We start from the raw sequence: 17387 nt of genomic DNA, 5'->3' as shown, positions 1-17387 counted from the left end.
TGTCAGAAAGGGGTGGGGGTTGAATTTACGTCGCTGGTTCTGCAGAGGATCTACGTCCGTAACTATGGCAACATGACAGCCAACTACACCGACAGTATGAAGCGACAAGACGGGATGAATTATCGGTGCAGCGTTGCTTTATTCTTCACTCCTGTCCACACAACCCTCAGAAAAGTCTTACATCTGATTTTCATCAAGTAGATTAGAGACAACATGGGGTTGTGTGTGTGTGTGTGTGTGTGTGTGTGTGTGTGTGTGTGTGTGTGTGTGTGTGTGTTTGTAAGAGAGAGTTGGAAAGATAAGATGGAGGCTGACAAAAGCATTAAGTCCATTCATAGTCCCTGATACTGACAGATTTTAGTCGCACCATTTGGGATCCTCATTTGAAAGTGGCTATTGCTTGTTTTTTTAAAGTCTTGCACACAAACTGTAGCTTCCATTATTGTTTCTTGTCATTGCCATTGTGCCATTGTGTACATGAAGTAGTGCGTGCAAATTTGCTTCAGATCAATTCAGTGTGATATGCCTCATCAGTAGCAAACTCAAAGACGAAGTAAGACAACATTACAACTTATACTTGAATGTTTACCCAGTCCCTTGTTGAGTTGATTGGAATTAGTTCACATTAATGTCCGTCAAGACATAAAAATGGAAGGATTGGAGGATGGGATGGTGGATTGGGGATGAGCAGAGGGAGACAAACTCACAACCTGAAATGTCACGCCGTGGGTATCACCCTTAGTCCTGCGCTCCTAGCACTCTGAGGAAACAAACACACATTCACCAATGAGACGACAGTACACCCAAGCATGGGAGGAGATATCAAGATGAATTTGAAATCGAGTATGAACAGCAAAAAGACAGAAGAAAGAGAGGAAATGAAAAAAGCAGAGAGCAAGAAAGAAAAAACAAACCAAAACGAATCTTCAGAGATGCCAACCCCAAAATGGAGACTATCGATAATAATAATAATAATAATAATAATAATAATAATAATAATAATAATAATAATAATAATAATAATAATAATAACAAGTCAGATAATGTGCAGAGAAAAAAAAACGTTTTGTTCATGACTTGATGGCACCTCTGAAGCAAAGAGAGCAGAGAAGCAGACTGACAGAGATCTGACTCACGGCCAGTAGTGGAAGGAGCAGTAGCAGCAGTAGTGCTTGTAGGAGAGGAAAGGGCATTGGACAAGGACACGTGACTAGGACTAGAAACATTGGTTACATCCTGGGTCTGGCTGGTGGTGGATGATTGGCGTCTCAGAGCCCCCGCCCCCTGAAAGGACGTGCCACTCTTGAAGGTGTTGACTACGTCAATCTGTGGGAGGAGAGCGGGACAGGAGAGGACAAATGGCTGCTCAGAGTGACAAAGACCAAATGGCAACACAGGTTGACTGGCTGAGTGACTTTGACAAAGTATCTCGAACATGACACGATGGTGGGGACAGCTAAAGGTCAGGGCGTAGCATCCCCTCAACGAAATGGTGAATTTGAATGTGTAAGTTCACCCAAATTACAAAACACATCTGTCTTACCTCGTCTCAAGATTTCAGCACCCACCCAAATACAAAGGAGGTGAATCGGTGCGTCAATGTCGTGTCTAGATGGTAACCCACGATTTGGGCAACTCTAGTGGGATGGTTAAGGTTAGGCATTGACCTCTAATGGTTATGTTTAGAATACGTAGTGAGGAAAGGGGTTTAACCCTAACCCTAACCCTCTGTAAGAGGCAGATATCTCAAAAACCTCAACAAATAGAACCAAAACTTCTGTATGACTAGATATTACAAGAAGTAAGGCAGAACATTTGCTAATTTGCGTGATTACAGCATACAGATGCAGCCATTTACATCGTTCAGTGGTTTGTGGCATCTCATTTTACTACAGGAAATAGAGAAAGACTACGTTTTAGCACAACTTTTGTACTATGTTTTATTTTTGTAGCTCTAGGTATCAGTTCTATTGATAAATGATTACAGACATTTTGGAGTTTTGTGACGTCGACAACAAGGCCACAGCCACACGTGGTTGGATGATTATACAGGTTGCCAGATTTGTTAAACCACCTTATGAAGTGAAACTGAGTGCACATAATGTATATAGTCTCTAATAATCCGCCATTACATAGGAAATGTATAAGTGTGCAGAACTAAAGCAAGTATAGTTGGTTAAGTCTAAACAAGGAGGTTTGTCTGTAACTTGTGTTGATTATTAACAATGAACAGTTTGTGTTTTTTAAATACATAGTTTGTCTAATCTGTGGGTTTGTTTAAAACCTGTTTGATAATCTGACCACGTGTGTCTGTTGCCCTGTCGGACCTAATATTATTGATGTCCCTGTGATTCAAATCTACTATTTCAGTTCAAATAAACCTTAGTTTTCCTTTAATACTGATTGCCTTCTCTAACCATGTGTGGTTGCCTTTGTAGGACGCTGGTCCACAGTATAATGTCGCGGGATAGCTTCACCCTGGACCATTAGTGACACATCAGTGAAACAAAATCAAGTCCAACACACAAGCAACACTGTCTCGAACATCACAGTGATAACAGTGAGCAGGGTTGGTGACAGTGAGAACAATTCAGTGACCATGTCCAGTTGTATTTAATCTTCGTCCATCTTCCACACAGCTGATCGCCTCCAGTCCAGCGAGAGAAAGCAGCATCTTCATGTACCTAAATAAACCATCTTAAGATAAAATCAATTTAAGGCTGTAAATGACTAACGTGAAGAACATATCACATCGTCTAGCACTTCTTCTTAGGGGTAAGCTTCTCAGGCAATGTCTGAGGTGCTGAGACTTCCTACTGAAAATGGATTATATGACAGAGATGGACAAAAAGTCAAACAAAAAGCCGTGTCAGAAAAAAATCACAGGCTAAATTTAATCTTGTTGTTGTTTATTGCTGCTTAACTGACTACACAAAACATTCCATTTTTATTTTTAAGTAATGACACGAGTGTTAAGAGAAACCCTGTTCGAGTTTCAAATATTCTTAAATTAAGGCAGAATTAATCCAGCAATATCTCTCTGTGAAACGAATCTGAACATGGGGATTGAACTTGTGTCCTCACCTGAGTCTGAATGCGGTTGAGTCCTCTGAACCAGAGGATCTGTCCTCTCCTCAGCTCCCTCTCTGCGTGGTCAATCTCGTCATTATCTTCATTTGGGTCCTCCTCTGGTAAATCATCTTTGTGAGTTAACTGGCCTGCCCTCCGCAGGAAGCGCAACTTGCTATTGGGTATGCTGGCTATCACCTAACCCGTAGAGAAGACAGAGCACTGGGTCAAAGGGAAAGTTGACAAGCATACAGTACAGTAGGGATACACAGATGAAGAGTTAAACATGGTAAACTAGAATTAAAAACAAGAAAACAAGCATTGAGGAAAAATATAAAAAGACAGAAACAGAGGAGCTTGCACGTTACCTGTCCCCAGACAAGCTCTCCCAGACCGAGGAAAATACACCACATCCACTTTTCCAGGTTCAGAGGTTGACAGCTGAATGGCTTCCCTCCAAACTGCACAATCGCAATCTACACAAAGCAAAGCACAAGCCATGAAAATACATAAAGAGAAAAAAGAAAATCACTTTCACATGTGAATTAAAAAGAACAATTAGACTGTTCAATTGGACATGCCATACCTAACGCATGTCAATAAACAACCAAATATAAATAATGAATACAATCTAATCATTTGCGTCTGTGTACCTGCATAGCAAAGGTGCCAAAAACAATAGTGCAGAAGATGGGGTTCCTGAAGATACCATCAAAGACGTTCCTCTCTCCGTGGATTTTGCGGGCATTTATCTCATTAAAGAGCTGCATCATGACGAAGGTGTTGAAGATGATGGTGTAGTGCTCAGATGGAGGAGAGTGGAGCGGAGCATTACGGCCACTGTCGATGTCAAAGATCTTCTCACCTACGAAGGGGGTGGGGCAATAGACAATTAGTATAATGACGTGAACTTTGAACCCATTTTATGTCACATCATTAAGATGCACACCCGCTGGTGTACCGCAGAGACCAATGATAGTCCGTACCAACAAAGAGCAGCGTGAAGATGATGATGAGCTGATAGACTGCGTGTCCCAGGATGTTCTTTGTCATGGTGCTGGAGATGAGAGGCTTGTTGCGACCGTATGGCCTTCTCTTCAGCAGGGACTCGGTGGGAGGCTCTGTGGCCAGGGCCAGAGATGCAAAAGTATCCATGATCAGGTTCACCCACAACATCTGCACAGCCTTCAGGGGAGAGTCCTGCAATTGCAATTAAAAACCAATAACGTCAATACAACGAAGGATGAGAAGTTATTAATAACCAATACCTCTACTGTAACTAATTCACTTTTTAGTTCCATTGTTTTTGCTTGTTTCACTTGGTATTTGAACATTGCACTCAACAGCTTTTTAATTAGAGACTACAGTTACGTTAATATAACCCAATCCCATGCCCACACACACACCAGGGCTCGACACCTTTAAAAGTATCAGCTTTTTGTTTGCTAAATTGAAAATACGGTTGCATTTTTGGTTAATTATGCAGTTATACGTCAGCTTAATACTGAAAATGTGACATATAGGAATAAAAGCTTTATTACATCAATCAAATCGGTGAATGTGTCCACCCCCAGTAGTGACTGTAACAGCAAAGTTAAATGATCACTTATGCAACAAATATTCAAAATGTATTTATTTTGGGGTGATCATTTTGCTGTCCTATTCTTTCATACATTAAAAAGCGGTTGCCAGTGATTGCAATCAAAGGCCAAGAATTGTTTGTCAATTTCTCAAAATGGTTTCCAATGGTAACCTGGCAACTGTTACTGTCGAGAATTGCACACGCCTCTGACCTGTGTGATGCAGGCGCCAGTGAAAGCCACTATGACGGCCACAACGTTGACAGTAAGCTGGAACTGAAGAAACTTGGAGATGCTGTCGTAGACGTTGCGACCCCACATGACTGCTTTAACGATGCTGCTGAAGTTATCATCGGTCAGAATAATATCTGATGCCTCCTTGGCCACATCTGTACCAGCAATACCCTGAGGAGAGCAGAAAGGGCACAGTCAGAAAGAAACTAGGATCTATTGATTCATACTGTATTATTCAATATGCGTTATTGGCATAACTGTACCAGGGACAATATTGCCAAAGCACCATTCTTCAAACTACAACAGGAAGAAATTAAAGAAATATCGGCAGCCTCTGGAAAAAACTGGACTTTGAGAAACGAGTCAGCTTTGATGATGGATAATGATGATGCACTTATTAAGGAGTCAGTGTGTGTGTGTGTTGGTGGTTTGATGACAGGAGGCTCCATATTTATGGGAGGAGCAGGACACCCTCCCTGATATTATGCCATCATTGATGAGTTAAAGCACGAGTAGCCGGGCTCAGCACCTCAACAGTGCTCGATTGTGGAGATAGAAGGAAAGCCACATGTGAGGATATGTTTGTGAGTGTGCTCCATTCAATTAACCCTCGTAGGAGTGTAGTAGATGTAGAAGAAACTCCTTTCACACTGATGTTAAAGGACCACTTCAGTGATTTCACATGGCAGGCCAAGCAAATATTACCATCTTACACCTTTCAACAGTGACTCCCCCCCTAGGGTCAGTTTCCACAGGGTATGTGTAAAGACCGTGGAGTACCCCAGGTGTCAAAATAAACACACACATATGAGTATAAATTGGTGTGCGGCTGATCTTTAGTAAATATATTGTCAAATTAGCCAATTAATTAACAACCGGTTCAAAATCCCTTAGAATGAACAAACAATATGACAAGATGCCAATAAAGGGGTACTTGAGCTCATCTGTGGAGTCATGAAGAAAAAGAATGGAAAGCACTGCCTTCGTTATTAGATCAACGAGGAAATGGTTCTGTGGATGAGCCAATTTATTTCATTTGAGCAGAAATATAGGAAACAGTATAACAGCCGAACAACAACAACATATCAACTGACTTACGAGAAAGAACAGATTCACTATTTATTTTTTCAGTAGTTAGTAGAACAAGTATTATGCACTGCAGAGAAATTGTGTGAGCTCAGAAATCCACTAGGGGGAGCTCCTAATCTACACAGCCAGAGGCAGAGCGCCTGAGAAGAAACCCTAAACACTGCAGAGGTGAAGAAGTTATCTGAAGATGTTAACTGAGATCATCTCAAACGAGAAGATATGCTCACCATGGCGAAGCCGACATCTGCTTTCTTTAGTGCAGGTCCATCATTGGTCCCATCTCCCGTCACAGCCACCACCTGCCTCTGTTCTGCTACAGTACTGTCAATAATGCCTGTCAAACACACAGTGCACATACATTGGACACAGCATCAAAACAACACAACCCTCTGTGATCTTGTATACCTACAATAATCTTCCCCAAACAATTTCTGTTATTTTACTGCCTTTGCAAAACAATTATATATCGACAAACATTGAATTCATTTCAATCAGCAGTAATGAATATGAAGTAGTGTAACCAGTTCACCTTTAACGAGTGTGTGTTTGTCAGTTGGGGAAGATCTGGCCAGAACTCGGAGTTTAGGCCAAACCTTGTCCATACGTTCCTGCTCCACCTGGGCGCACACACACACACACACGCACACACACACACACACGCACACACACACACGCGCACACACATACGCACACACACACACACACACACACACACACACACACACACACACACACACACACACACACACACAGAAATAAAAGGATAGTTGGTTGTGATTAAGTTTTAGAGAGGTGTCTTTTTTTTCTCCTGAGCTCAGCCTCTCCCTCTGACAGGAGCTACAGTACCAGTGAATGCCCAAAGGTAAAAAGGTAGCACACACACACACACACACACACACACACACACACACACACACACACACACACACACACACACACACACACACACACACACACACACACACACACTCACACACACACACAAACACACACTCACTCACTCACTCACAGATCTTCAGGACAAAATAGATTAATCTTAATTTCACAAACGTATTCTGTCCAAGTCAAACAAACTAATGTTTCGGCCTTGTGACCTTTATCAAGGCATGCAGGAAAATGGAAGTCATGTTTATTTATGTTTTGTAAACAGGAGGTTTAAAAGGTCACATGGTAATTAACTTCCAAAGCAGTCATTGCAATAATACCACCTCTGTCAACTTTTTCACCCATCCACACACACTGGTAAGAAGTTTCCAATCAGCAATTCATACACTGCAACACAACATCAGTGATCTATATGCTTACATGCCCTTGTGGATGAGCATCTGTTGGACAAACAAAGAGAGCACTCAAACGACAAACCTCACTACATAAAACAGAAATGTGCACAGGGAACAAGGAATATGCCACAGCCAAGCACTATCATGGAACCAACAATGGCTCTCCAGCAACTGTGTTGGACTTGAACATGTAACTCCCACCAAAAGTAGTCCCTCAGAGAGAGATGAACTGGATCACTCAGCACTCGGACACCTGCTGGACTAAATGATGATTTCAGTTACAAATGCTTCCACTGTCTCAAAACATGGATAAATATTGTTTATGCCAGAACTTGTAACCTCAGTAAAAACTGTGGATTTGAATGATATTTGCCATTTAACCTTTTAAATTCATTTTAAAATCATTGTCATGTTGTCAAATACTATGTATATGGGACCTTAGGAAGTTAATTACCATGTGACCTTTTAAACCAATCACCTGCTAACTCCTGTATACAAAAGACATGACTTCCATCTTCCTTCACGCTCTGATGAAGCACACAAGCTCGAAACGTCAGCATGTTTGTTTGACGTAGCCAGAATAAACTGGTGAAATTGAGATAAGCCTACTTTGTCCTGAAGCTCTGTGTGTGTGTGGTACCTTTTTACCTCTGTATATTCAACGCTGGAACCTTATGTAGTTAGGTTTAGCACCTCAAAGAAACATTTGGAAAGCACATCCTCTTCAAGACCTTTTCTTTATGTGTCTGTATAGTGTGACTGTACCTCTCCTTTCTCATTGCGAATCCTCCTGTTGAACTCCTTTCCATCGATGCAGAGGAAGTCCTCTCCGGGGTGAATGATTCCACACTTGATGGCTATGGCCCTGGCTGTGTTTATGTTGTCTCCTGTCACCATGCGCACCGTGATGCCTGCACGCTGGCACTTCGTGATAGCATCGGGCACCTAAAGAGTGATACATTAACACATTTCATAGAGTTAGTTTGTAGTCGTGTTTCTGGCCATTTGACGAGTATAAGTCCAATGATCACTTTCTTTTTTTAGCTCTGTTTTGGTCTACACTAACTCCTGGGACAAATATCTGGCTCTTTGTTGCTCCACTATGTTCAGCAGATAGTCACTAACTGTCAGTCTGCTATTTGTTGCTGGGAAGGTAACAGTACAGTCGGTTTGTAGGGCTTCAAAACAGCTGCCTGCTGCAGCAAAAAACAACACCACAGTATAAGAAGGGTGAAACTGAATTAAAGCAATAAAAGGTAATTGTCTTTGTCACTTTAAACAACCCCTTTCACGTACGAGTAATCATCCATTGTCACTGGAAAAATATGGATTATAGAGCTTTAAGAACACACCAGTAGATACAATACAGCTATCTTAATCAAACAAAACCTCACATACAAAACAAATCTAACTCCGTCACACTTTTATTTATGTTATTAGAACAGTATTATTCTGCCTTTGTCCCTTTTTCTATTGACAAAATATATATATATATATATAGTGTAGTAGAACTGGGAGAAGTTACTGTATGTAGAAGATTGATCTGAGGTATAAACAGATAGCAAAAGAGTATTAATTCAGAAACACTTCTTCCTGACAAAGGTCAGTGTGGGCGAGCAGTGCACTCCAAACCCACGCACAAACAAACAAATGTGTGCACATACAATAACAGCAACTCGCATCTATGTGCACATAAACGCAGGCCTGGGACTCTATCTGTCTTTGTGTCTCTGATACACACATATTCACTTCCATACACACACGGAGGCAGGCATATGTATACTTTCCACTGTCCACTCACAGACACTTGTGCATATTGCACATACACACATTACACTTGGGAGCATACTACTCACAAACACACACATGCTAAGGGCAACATAAGATGTGATGTGTAAATATATTGGACATAAAACTGCCAAATGGCCACACTCATTTCAAGGGAGGAGCGGAGGTCTTTACTGAGCTAGAGGTTCAGCAGAAACATTTGTAATTTCACATTCTCATAATTATAATGTATGGCTCATCAAAGATAGCTTTAAAAAAAAGTAATATAATCATGCAAAAATAATCCCTCTCAATCGTCACTTATGACCCACTAGTGTGCGGCATTGTTAGTATTTTATCTTTTCTTTTCATTTTGCTGTGTTCGGGTTGTTTCTGGGCGTTTCTCTGCCTCTGCCTCCAGCTGACAACCCTCCCCACGGAGCTCTGCTCTCCCCTGGCTGACACTGTAATCAGTGTCGTCTGAGTTGGAACCTCTGGAAGCTACGCAAAAGTCTCCTGTCTGGACACAAATACTATGCCCATTAGCTAGCTAGACTTTGAACAATTGTGTTTACAAATCAGTTACACAGCAGCATTTCAGTTGGCTTACATTAGCCACCGTACGCTACTGGTCATATCAGACCAAATAGACTTTCATTTAGATTATGGTAAAGTGCTACGTGTTGAAGAAACAATGAACAACAATGAAGCAAAATGAGCTTTTCATCGTATCACTTACACAAAATAAAAATTCTGGATGTCATTTTTCACCAATTTCCGAATGAGAAAAAGATCAAGGAGGTTGAATATGTCCTGAAAGTGACAACAATATTTTTCACAAATATGCACTGAGAGGCCTATTAATGGCAAAATGGAAAATTAGTAAACACTTACAATTAGAACAAAGAGCACAAGCTACATTAATTCATTAGAAGTCAGTTTTAAGTTATATGATCTGACAAAATAAGGAAGCTTTTGCAGTAAATATTGTGGCAAGTGGAGCAAGTTATTGAATCCTGCCTTCTCTGCTCTCACCAAGTCATTGTTATCAAGATATCAAGTTCCCGTCTGCCTATCTGTCACCCCTGCTGTCGGTTTTATTCTTTTTTCCTTTGGATTCCCACTACTCTAGTTGACTGGTCATCCGAAAGAGGAGGTGGAGAGAGGAGGAGAGAAGAGTGGAGGCTTATTAAAAATACAATCTGGCCCGACGGAGGAAGAGGGTAGGAGTCTAGTAGGTGAGACTGAAAAACAAGCCTCTCGTGTCTTTAATACAGATCTGGTTACACTCTCGTTTTCCTCCGTTTCTCCCCTTACCCGTCTCCTGCGGTCCGACATCTCTCTGACATGAATCTGATTTTGAATCTGTTTATCTTCCTCTGGCTCCATCTTTCCCGTTTCTCTTTCTTCTCCCTTTTCTCTCTCATTCTCTCCCCCCTTGTCTCTCTTGGGGCAACCGTACAGAGCAGCTATTTATTAAAAGAACATCACAATCTGGAGGAAGAAATTGGAGCCTAATAAACAACCCAAAAACATGTTTACCACTCTGTGTGACCTTTTTAGCGGAGCGGAAAGCCATCTCATTTCCAATATTAGCCAGTCTTACTAAGAGACCTGGAAAGATGTTACTGGAGTGCAGCAGTGCAATGCTTTTCCACATTAGTTATTGAAAATGTGACATACTAAGTGACTTCTGTGGTGGAAGAAAAGGGAAATGCTGCAAACTGCCGGGCTTGGTGCAATGCAAGGGACTGAATTAACAACTAAAGTGTGAAAGAATAGATCACAATTGTTGCATGATTTTCAGAAATCAGCATTATTGCATTTCAAATTATGCAATATTCAGCTTTTTTTGTTTGTTTTGTTTTTTATTCTTTTCAGCATATAACAACACATTTTTATTTTTATCTTTATCTCAACTAATCCAACCTTTAATAACACTGTGACGCAAAAAAGGTTTCTCGTTAGCTCCTGTAGTTGTTCCTAAGATTGTATGCTTACTCATTTTGAGGATCATGGTTTCTCTTCTCTCTGTACTTGTTTATTTTATCTAAGTCTGTTCAGATGCTTATATAAGTCGGCTTCAGACAGAAAGAGAGAACGGTGCAGTGAGAGGAAGGTAAGTGCAGAGAAAGGTGAAAGTCAAACCCTACGATACAGAGAGAGGTGGAAACTACAAAACATGGAGGGGAGAGGTTGCACGAGAGCCCTTGTTAGAGAGTGAGGAGGGGGATGGAAAAAAAGTTGAATAATGTAGTAGTCAGTTAGCTTCCCACTTCCCTGTACCTGCACAGGAGCTGTCAAGTGAGGTCAGTTTCCTGCTGTACACTCTTTCCATCAGATATTCTCCCAATTATATATATATATATATATATATATATATATATATATTTCTCCTTGACTTCAAGTGAAATTCAACAGAAAAGGCTAGAAATAATTTCTCGATTATTTGTTCAAATTGTTTGTTTTGTTTGCCTTCATCTGATACTGAACATCGTATTCAAGGTAAAAATGAGCGATAAGACCAAAGGAAATATACTGAATTACAAGTCAAGCAGTCACAGTAAATTATTTAACATTTAAAAATAATAAGTATGGGAATAAGTCAACATTAGAAGCTTGTTTCCAAATTAGGATTGAGTTTTTGACATTACGTACTCTGCAGGTTGAGAGTTTTAACGTCTTATCTTTTCTAAAACCTCTTTCATAGTGCCTTTAAAATTATGTTTTTTTGGAGATTCTTTACCTTATAACAGGGAAAATGTGTGATCTTAAAAGCAAAAATTACGTCTATTTATAAAATGTAATAGAATTAAAAAAATTAAATAGAAAGTAAAGGGGCAGCACCTGTATTTTTGGTATAATAAATGTGCTTAGTCACAAAAGCTTTTTTTCAAGAATTGCTTTTGGTTTGAAAACGTCCACATCTTAATATGTAAAACAGTATCTCACTAGGCATCTGCACAGTAAGGTCCTGGATCTGTGTCTCAACCAGAAACTGCACATTTGAGGAACCAGTTGAATGAATCTATATATTAAAATAGTATCGATATGATGGCGTATATATATTCACAATATGTGACATTGTAACTGCAACACATATACAGTAAGTGGCAAATGCAAGTTAACAATATCAGCAATGGACGGAATCTGAGCAGCGCACATTCAGTCTTAAATCAGGTAAAGATGAAAGGTACATTCTGAACTGGGCATTGCATGAATCAATAATCATTTAGTGAAGCACACAACCTAATGTCAACTCTTTAAAATGACACATGATCCTTCTCTGTCCGCTCACTGTGCAGGCTGCTACTGTCGCCAGAGTCGTGTTGCTTAGTTCTTTCTTTGTCCCCACTGCTCCACCTGCTTAGCTCTGACGTTATCATTTACTACACAACAATGAGATTGAGATGACATGCTTCCTAAAGCAAGTCAACAGAAAAAGGATGTATTGTAATACCATAGGCATCCATAACTAGGCAAGCTTTCCCAACTGAAATATCACATTCAAATGTTTTTGTCCTTTTACGACATTTCTTCAAGTTTGATATGAGCGGGGGCTTTTGATCACAGGACAGAAGCTGGCATTATGTAACTGAAATAAATACAACAATAATGTCTTCTGGGCTTTCTAGGAAAACGATAAAAATAACTTTGCAAACTGATTAGAGGCTCAATAACAATCCCTGGATTTGAAATCCAGGAAAATTGTATTAAACAGGTCATCGAGGGTTCAAATCTTACATTCAACAGAGTAGTAAATATCAACGCTGCTGTTCCTTAAGGAGTAATTATCACAACTCTATATATACTGTATATATAGTAAATAAGTCTGCAGATTGAATTATCCAAAACCACACACATACAGAGTTCCTTAAAGCTAGGGTGGATAATGTATTTTAGACACAGCTTTTGTTATATTTGTTGAAACACTCTTTACATCCCGAAAGCAATCAATAAATCAAATGCTCTGACTAAAAAATAAAAGACAACCTGGTATCTGGCTGTCGCAGGACCGTAATAAACACATTGCATAATTTGATTCGGTCCGAATGAAATTATTGGACAACTGACCTGCCTGTCTACCAGCGCACACTCTGCCTGTACACTCATTGGCAATCACCGGAGTCTTCCATAAACTGCTCGCGTGACAGCTGTGAGTACTAACAGGAGCCATGTTCGTTGTTTACGTTCATAATGATATGTTTCAGTATGTCACCTAAATGTCACATGCTCTCCTACCTCTGGCCTGACAGGGTCCTCTATCCCAACAACACAGATGGCTGTTAGGTCATTGAGGATGTTGTTCTCATCGTCCCAGGTGGGCTCGGGGTCACCGGAGAAGTCACGGTACGCCACACAGATGGTCCTCAGGCCATCACACGCCATGGGCTCGATCACCTTCTTTACCATCTCGTCCTTGTCCCGTGGACGGAAAACCCTCGACTCACCTAACTCGTTCAGGACATGACTGCATCTGTAATTAAGGGTGGAGTGTACGGATGAGGTTATTATATATTACTTTACACAGAATTGAATGTTAAATGCAGCCTTTTAATCGTAGAGAAAACATTTTGGTCTAAATCTATTTATAAATCTATAAATATGAACACTTAAAAGAATAATTTGACATTTTGGGAAATGCACTTATTCGCCGTCTTACCGAGTGTTAGATGAGAAGATGTTTACCGTCTTTTTATATCTGTTCTTTCAATATTAAGCTACAGCCATCAGCCAGGTTAGCTTAGCTTAGCATAAAACAACATCTAGCCTAGCTCTGATCAAACGGTAACAAAATGCACCAACCAGTTCCTCTAAAGCGCAATAATTAGCACGTTGTATCGAGCTTCAAATCAAAAAGCCAAAAACCAAAGTGTGAAAACTGTAATTTGTCGCTTTATGCTAATCTAAACTAACCGGCAGCTTCTTATTTAATGGTCATTTTAGGTCTTTTGTCATTTTGGGCAAAAAGGAGTATAATCTTAAGCATTACGCTACCTGTAGCTTTATCTGTATGTATGTTAAACATGTTCCATCCTCAGTGTAACAGACATTTATTACAATGTAATGTTTCATCAACATTCATTGTCAAAAGAGAATTTCTGCTTCATAACATTTGTTTCTGTAGTGTTATTGTAATGTTCTGTGGTCTCCTAAAGGAAACACAGCCCACTCTCACTGCATAGAGAATGTGCAATAGGTTATACCCTTCAGGACATTATGCACTCAAAATGGATTAGCGATACACTTGGTAACAAAATGAAAAAAAATCAGCACTTGATTACATCATATTACTGTACAACAAGGTTATGTGCAACTATTTATATCAGAATAATCTAATTTAAACCACAAAACCAGACTCACTTTTTGAGGACGATCTCAGAGGCTCCCTTGCTGTACATGCGGAAGCTTCCATCAGACAATTTGATGACAGTGCTCATGGACTTCCTGACAGAGTTGAAGGTGTAGACTTTGTAAAGCTTCTCCTCTGGGATCTGGTTTCTTATTGGCTGGTAATCCCGCTTCAAGTCCAAGACAAATCCCAGCAGGCCGCACTCTGTCTTGTTGCCAACCTGCTTCGGCAGACCGCCTTCCTTATCTGGGGGCTGGAGAGGGGAAGATATTATATATAGATTTATTTTCCACCAGTGGTTTATTTTAAATAACTCCTCTTTATGAGATTGATTGATTTAAAGATATTTTCTGATTTTTCTACCCCTCATTTACGACTGCCATGCGTGTATAATTGTCGCAGTCGTGTTTTCTGATATGGCAAAGAAAATGTATGTATGTAGACTTCAGTTGAAAACATTTTAGGAACAAACACTCGATACCGTTTGTTCTGTGATCTACTCAATCAATGAGATTCTCTTTTCTTCAGCGCACTGCGACCAATGTAAGGCTTGAAATAGCTGCTAGTGATAATTAACCAGCTAGCAGGTGAAAGGGTTGCTCTGTGTGGGAGGGTGGTAGATGAGTGAGATGGAATCAAATTTGGATGTTCTTATTTCAGGCACACGGCTCAACCCGTTGCAATCTGTAATTGTACATTTGGAACCGTGTTTTCTCCAGTTCAGTAAACATGTCAGTGTCCACATGTCTACATGAATACATAGATTGTGTGTGAACGATAAAAAACAGCAGCAGGTGACATTTGCTTTTAGTTTAGTTTTTTACTAAAACATGTCAAATGTGGTTCTGATCGTTCGACTGTCTTTATTACCAAGATTATTTTCTTGATTAAGTGATTAGTCGTTTATTATAAAAAATAAATAGCCATCACAAAAGCATAGAGCCCAAAGAGAGATCTTCAGATTTGCTTGTTTTGTCTAAGTAACAGTTCAAAACACAAAACAATTAAATTCACCGTCAAAGAAAACAAAGAAAAGCTGCAAATTGTCATTTTCAAAAAGATGGAACAAGAGAATATTTATCAGTTTTGATTGAAAAGCAATGATTCAATTATCAAACCATAGCTGATGGTCGATGCGTTTACTCCGAACAGCGAGGAGAAATGTTCTACAGTGTGTGGCAGAGGAGCCATTTCTGTATGTCTCAAAGCTGGAGCGTGTTTATTATCAGCCAACAGGCGAAGCTTTTACTGTAGGTTATGTATGTGTTGTCTGTGCACGTGGTTGTTCAGGTGCTACAGTGCATGTGTGCAATCTGCGTTCACACTCACTGTGTGTGCAAGTGTGTGTGTGGTCAGCGTGTGGAAGACTCAGCGTTGCCATAGTAACACTGGGCAAAGCATACTTGTGAAGAGAGAGGGTGCTCTCTCTCTCTCTCACCCGCTCTCTCCCTCTTGCTCTCTCTCTCTGTCTCTCTCCCTCTTGTTCTCTTTCTCTCTCCCTCTTGCTCTCCCTCGCTCTCACCCTCTCACTCTCTTACTCCCTCTCTTTCTCTCTCTCTCTCTCTCCCTCTTGCTCCCTCTCTCTTCCTCTTGCTCTCCCTCGCTCTCATCCTATCTCTCTCTCTCCCTCTTGCTCTCTTTCTCCCTCTTGCTCTCTCTCTCTCTCTCTCTCTCACTCTTGCTCTATTTCTCTCTCTCGATCGCTCTCACTCGCCCTCTTGCTATCTTTCTCTCTCTCTCTCTCTCTCCCTCTCTCTCTCCCTCATGCTCTCCTTCTCTCTCTCTCTCTCTCTCTCTCTCTCTCTCTCTCTCTCTCTCTCTCTCTCTCTCTCTCTCTCTCTCTCTCTTTCTCGCTCTCTCTCACTTTCTCTCCACCACTTGGGGATTCTTACTCTTTGGCTCAGATTCTCTTACAGGATTTTCACTCATCTCACTTCACACATGTCCTCGAATCTTTCCGTGTCTCCCTTTTCATCTTTCCCCCGTTCATATTCATTAGTATTTCCCACACTTCACTCCATTTACTCACTCACTGTAATTTGTCAAATCACACAAGAATGCATGTAATAAAGCATGCATAGCATGTATAGAACACATCTCATTGCCGTCTATATCGCACACACACGCATACTTACCACTGTAGTGGTAGTGACACTGATGTTCATAAGTGCGGAAACATGTAAGAGTGTGCAATCCTTATTATTCATTAGACATTATTCATAACATGCTTATTTACATAATCACACACTCTAAAGCTGAAATTCATGTTACTTTGAAGAGAGAAATTAAACTTCACTCTGCTAATCGAGGAAATCAGGGCTGCAACTAAACATAATTTTCACTATCGATCAATGAACGTATTGTTTTCTCAATTCATTAATTGTTTGCTTAAAAAATGCCAAGTATAACTTCCCAAGGTAGCTTCTTAAAATACCCTATTTTTTCAGATATGCAAAGAAAAGCAGCAAATCTTCACACTTTGGGGAGCTGGAACCAAAGGCACTTGGCACTTCTGCTTCAGAAATGTCTGCAAAGATTAATTAACTGTCAAAATAATTAATACACTTAATTTTCAGTTTAACCGTTTAATCAGCTAAATGTTTCAGCTCTAAAGGAAATAAGCACAACTTGTGCAACATGAATAAAATTAGTTGAAAAACTGAACAATAGCAAGTAAGTGTTGTGTGAATCAGCATTGTAGAACACTGTCCTGTATGTTCATGCGGATCCTTATTAGCCGGCACTGAGCTGAAACCTAGTCTCCCTGGGGTCTTGCTATATAGTGCCTAAAGTACCCACGACAACTAAAGAAACACAGCTAAAGAACAGCATGTCAGCTACACTCTCTTTCTCTAACAAACACACACACACCTACGCGTACACACACAACACAGAATGTCAAAAGCACACTGAACATAATGTGTCTGACTTGCTGCTAAGCAGACACCTTCAGTCTGTGCTATTTGCCCCAAAATAGATTGACTGCAGGCTTTTTGTTCTGTCTCTCAACAAGCC

At 40.3% G+C, this 17387-nt stretch overlaps 1 protein-coding gene across 8 annotated transcripts in view; it reads right to left on the bottom strand.

The window, feature by feature from the left end:
* The window catches only part of atp2b2 (ATPase plasma membrane Ca2+ transporting 2), an 80907-nt gene that overhangs the window by 4790 nt on the left and 58730 nt on the right, over positions 1–17387 (bottom strand). For 5 of the 8 annotated variants that reach the window (XM_029431804.1, XM_029431806.1, XM_029431809.1 and 2 more), the window contains 10 exons: positions 14384–14625; positions 13262–13496; positions 8018–8197; positions 6502–6589; positions 6200–6306; positions 4863–5054; positions 4056–4269; positions 3723–3934; positions 3438–3545; positions 3085–3267 (listed from right to left, as the gene is read on the bottom strand). In XM_029431804.1, coding sequence (XP_029287664.1) covers positions 3085–3267; positions 3438–3545; positions 3723–3934; positions 4056–4269; positions 4863–5054; positions 6200–6306; positions 6502–6589; positions 8018–8197; positions 13262–13496; positions 14384–14625 — 1761 coding nt within the window. Of the gene's footprint in view, positions 1–710; positions 761–1136; positions 1327–3084; positions 3268–3437; positions 3546–3722; positions 3935–4055; positions 4270–4862; positions 5055–6199; positions 6307–6501; positions 6590–8017; positions 8198–13261; positions 13497–14383; positions 14626–17387 lie in introns of all 8 variants that reach the window. The other 3 variants (XM_029431811.1, XM_029431808.1, XM_029431812.1) reach the window with 2 other exon arrangements.

This window comes from Cottoperca gobio, chromosome 5, assembly GCF_900634415.1.
Source record: "Cottoperca gobio chromosome 5, fCotGob3.1, whole genome shotgun sequence".
Lineage (NCBI taxonomy): Eukaryota > Metazoa > Chordata > Actinopteri > Perciformes > Bovichtidae > Cottoperca > Cottoperca gobio.
The sequence above is the reverse complement of the archived record's forward strand: the minus strand, read 5'-3'. Positions and strand labels throughout refer to the sequence as shown.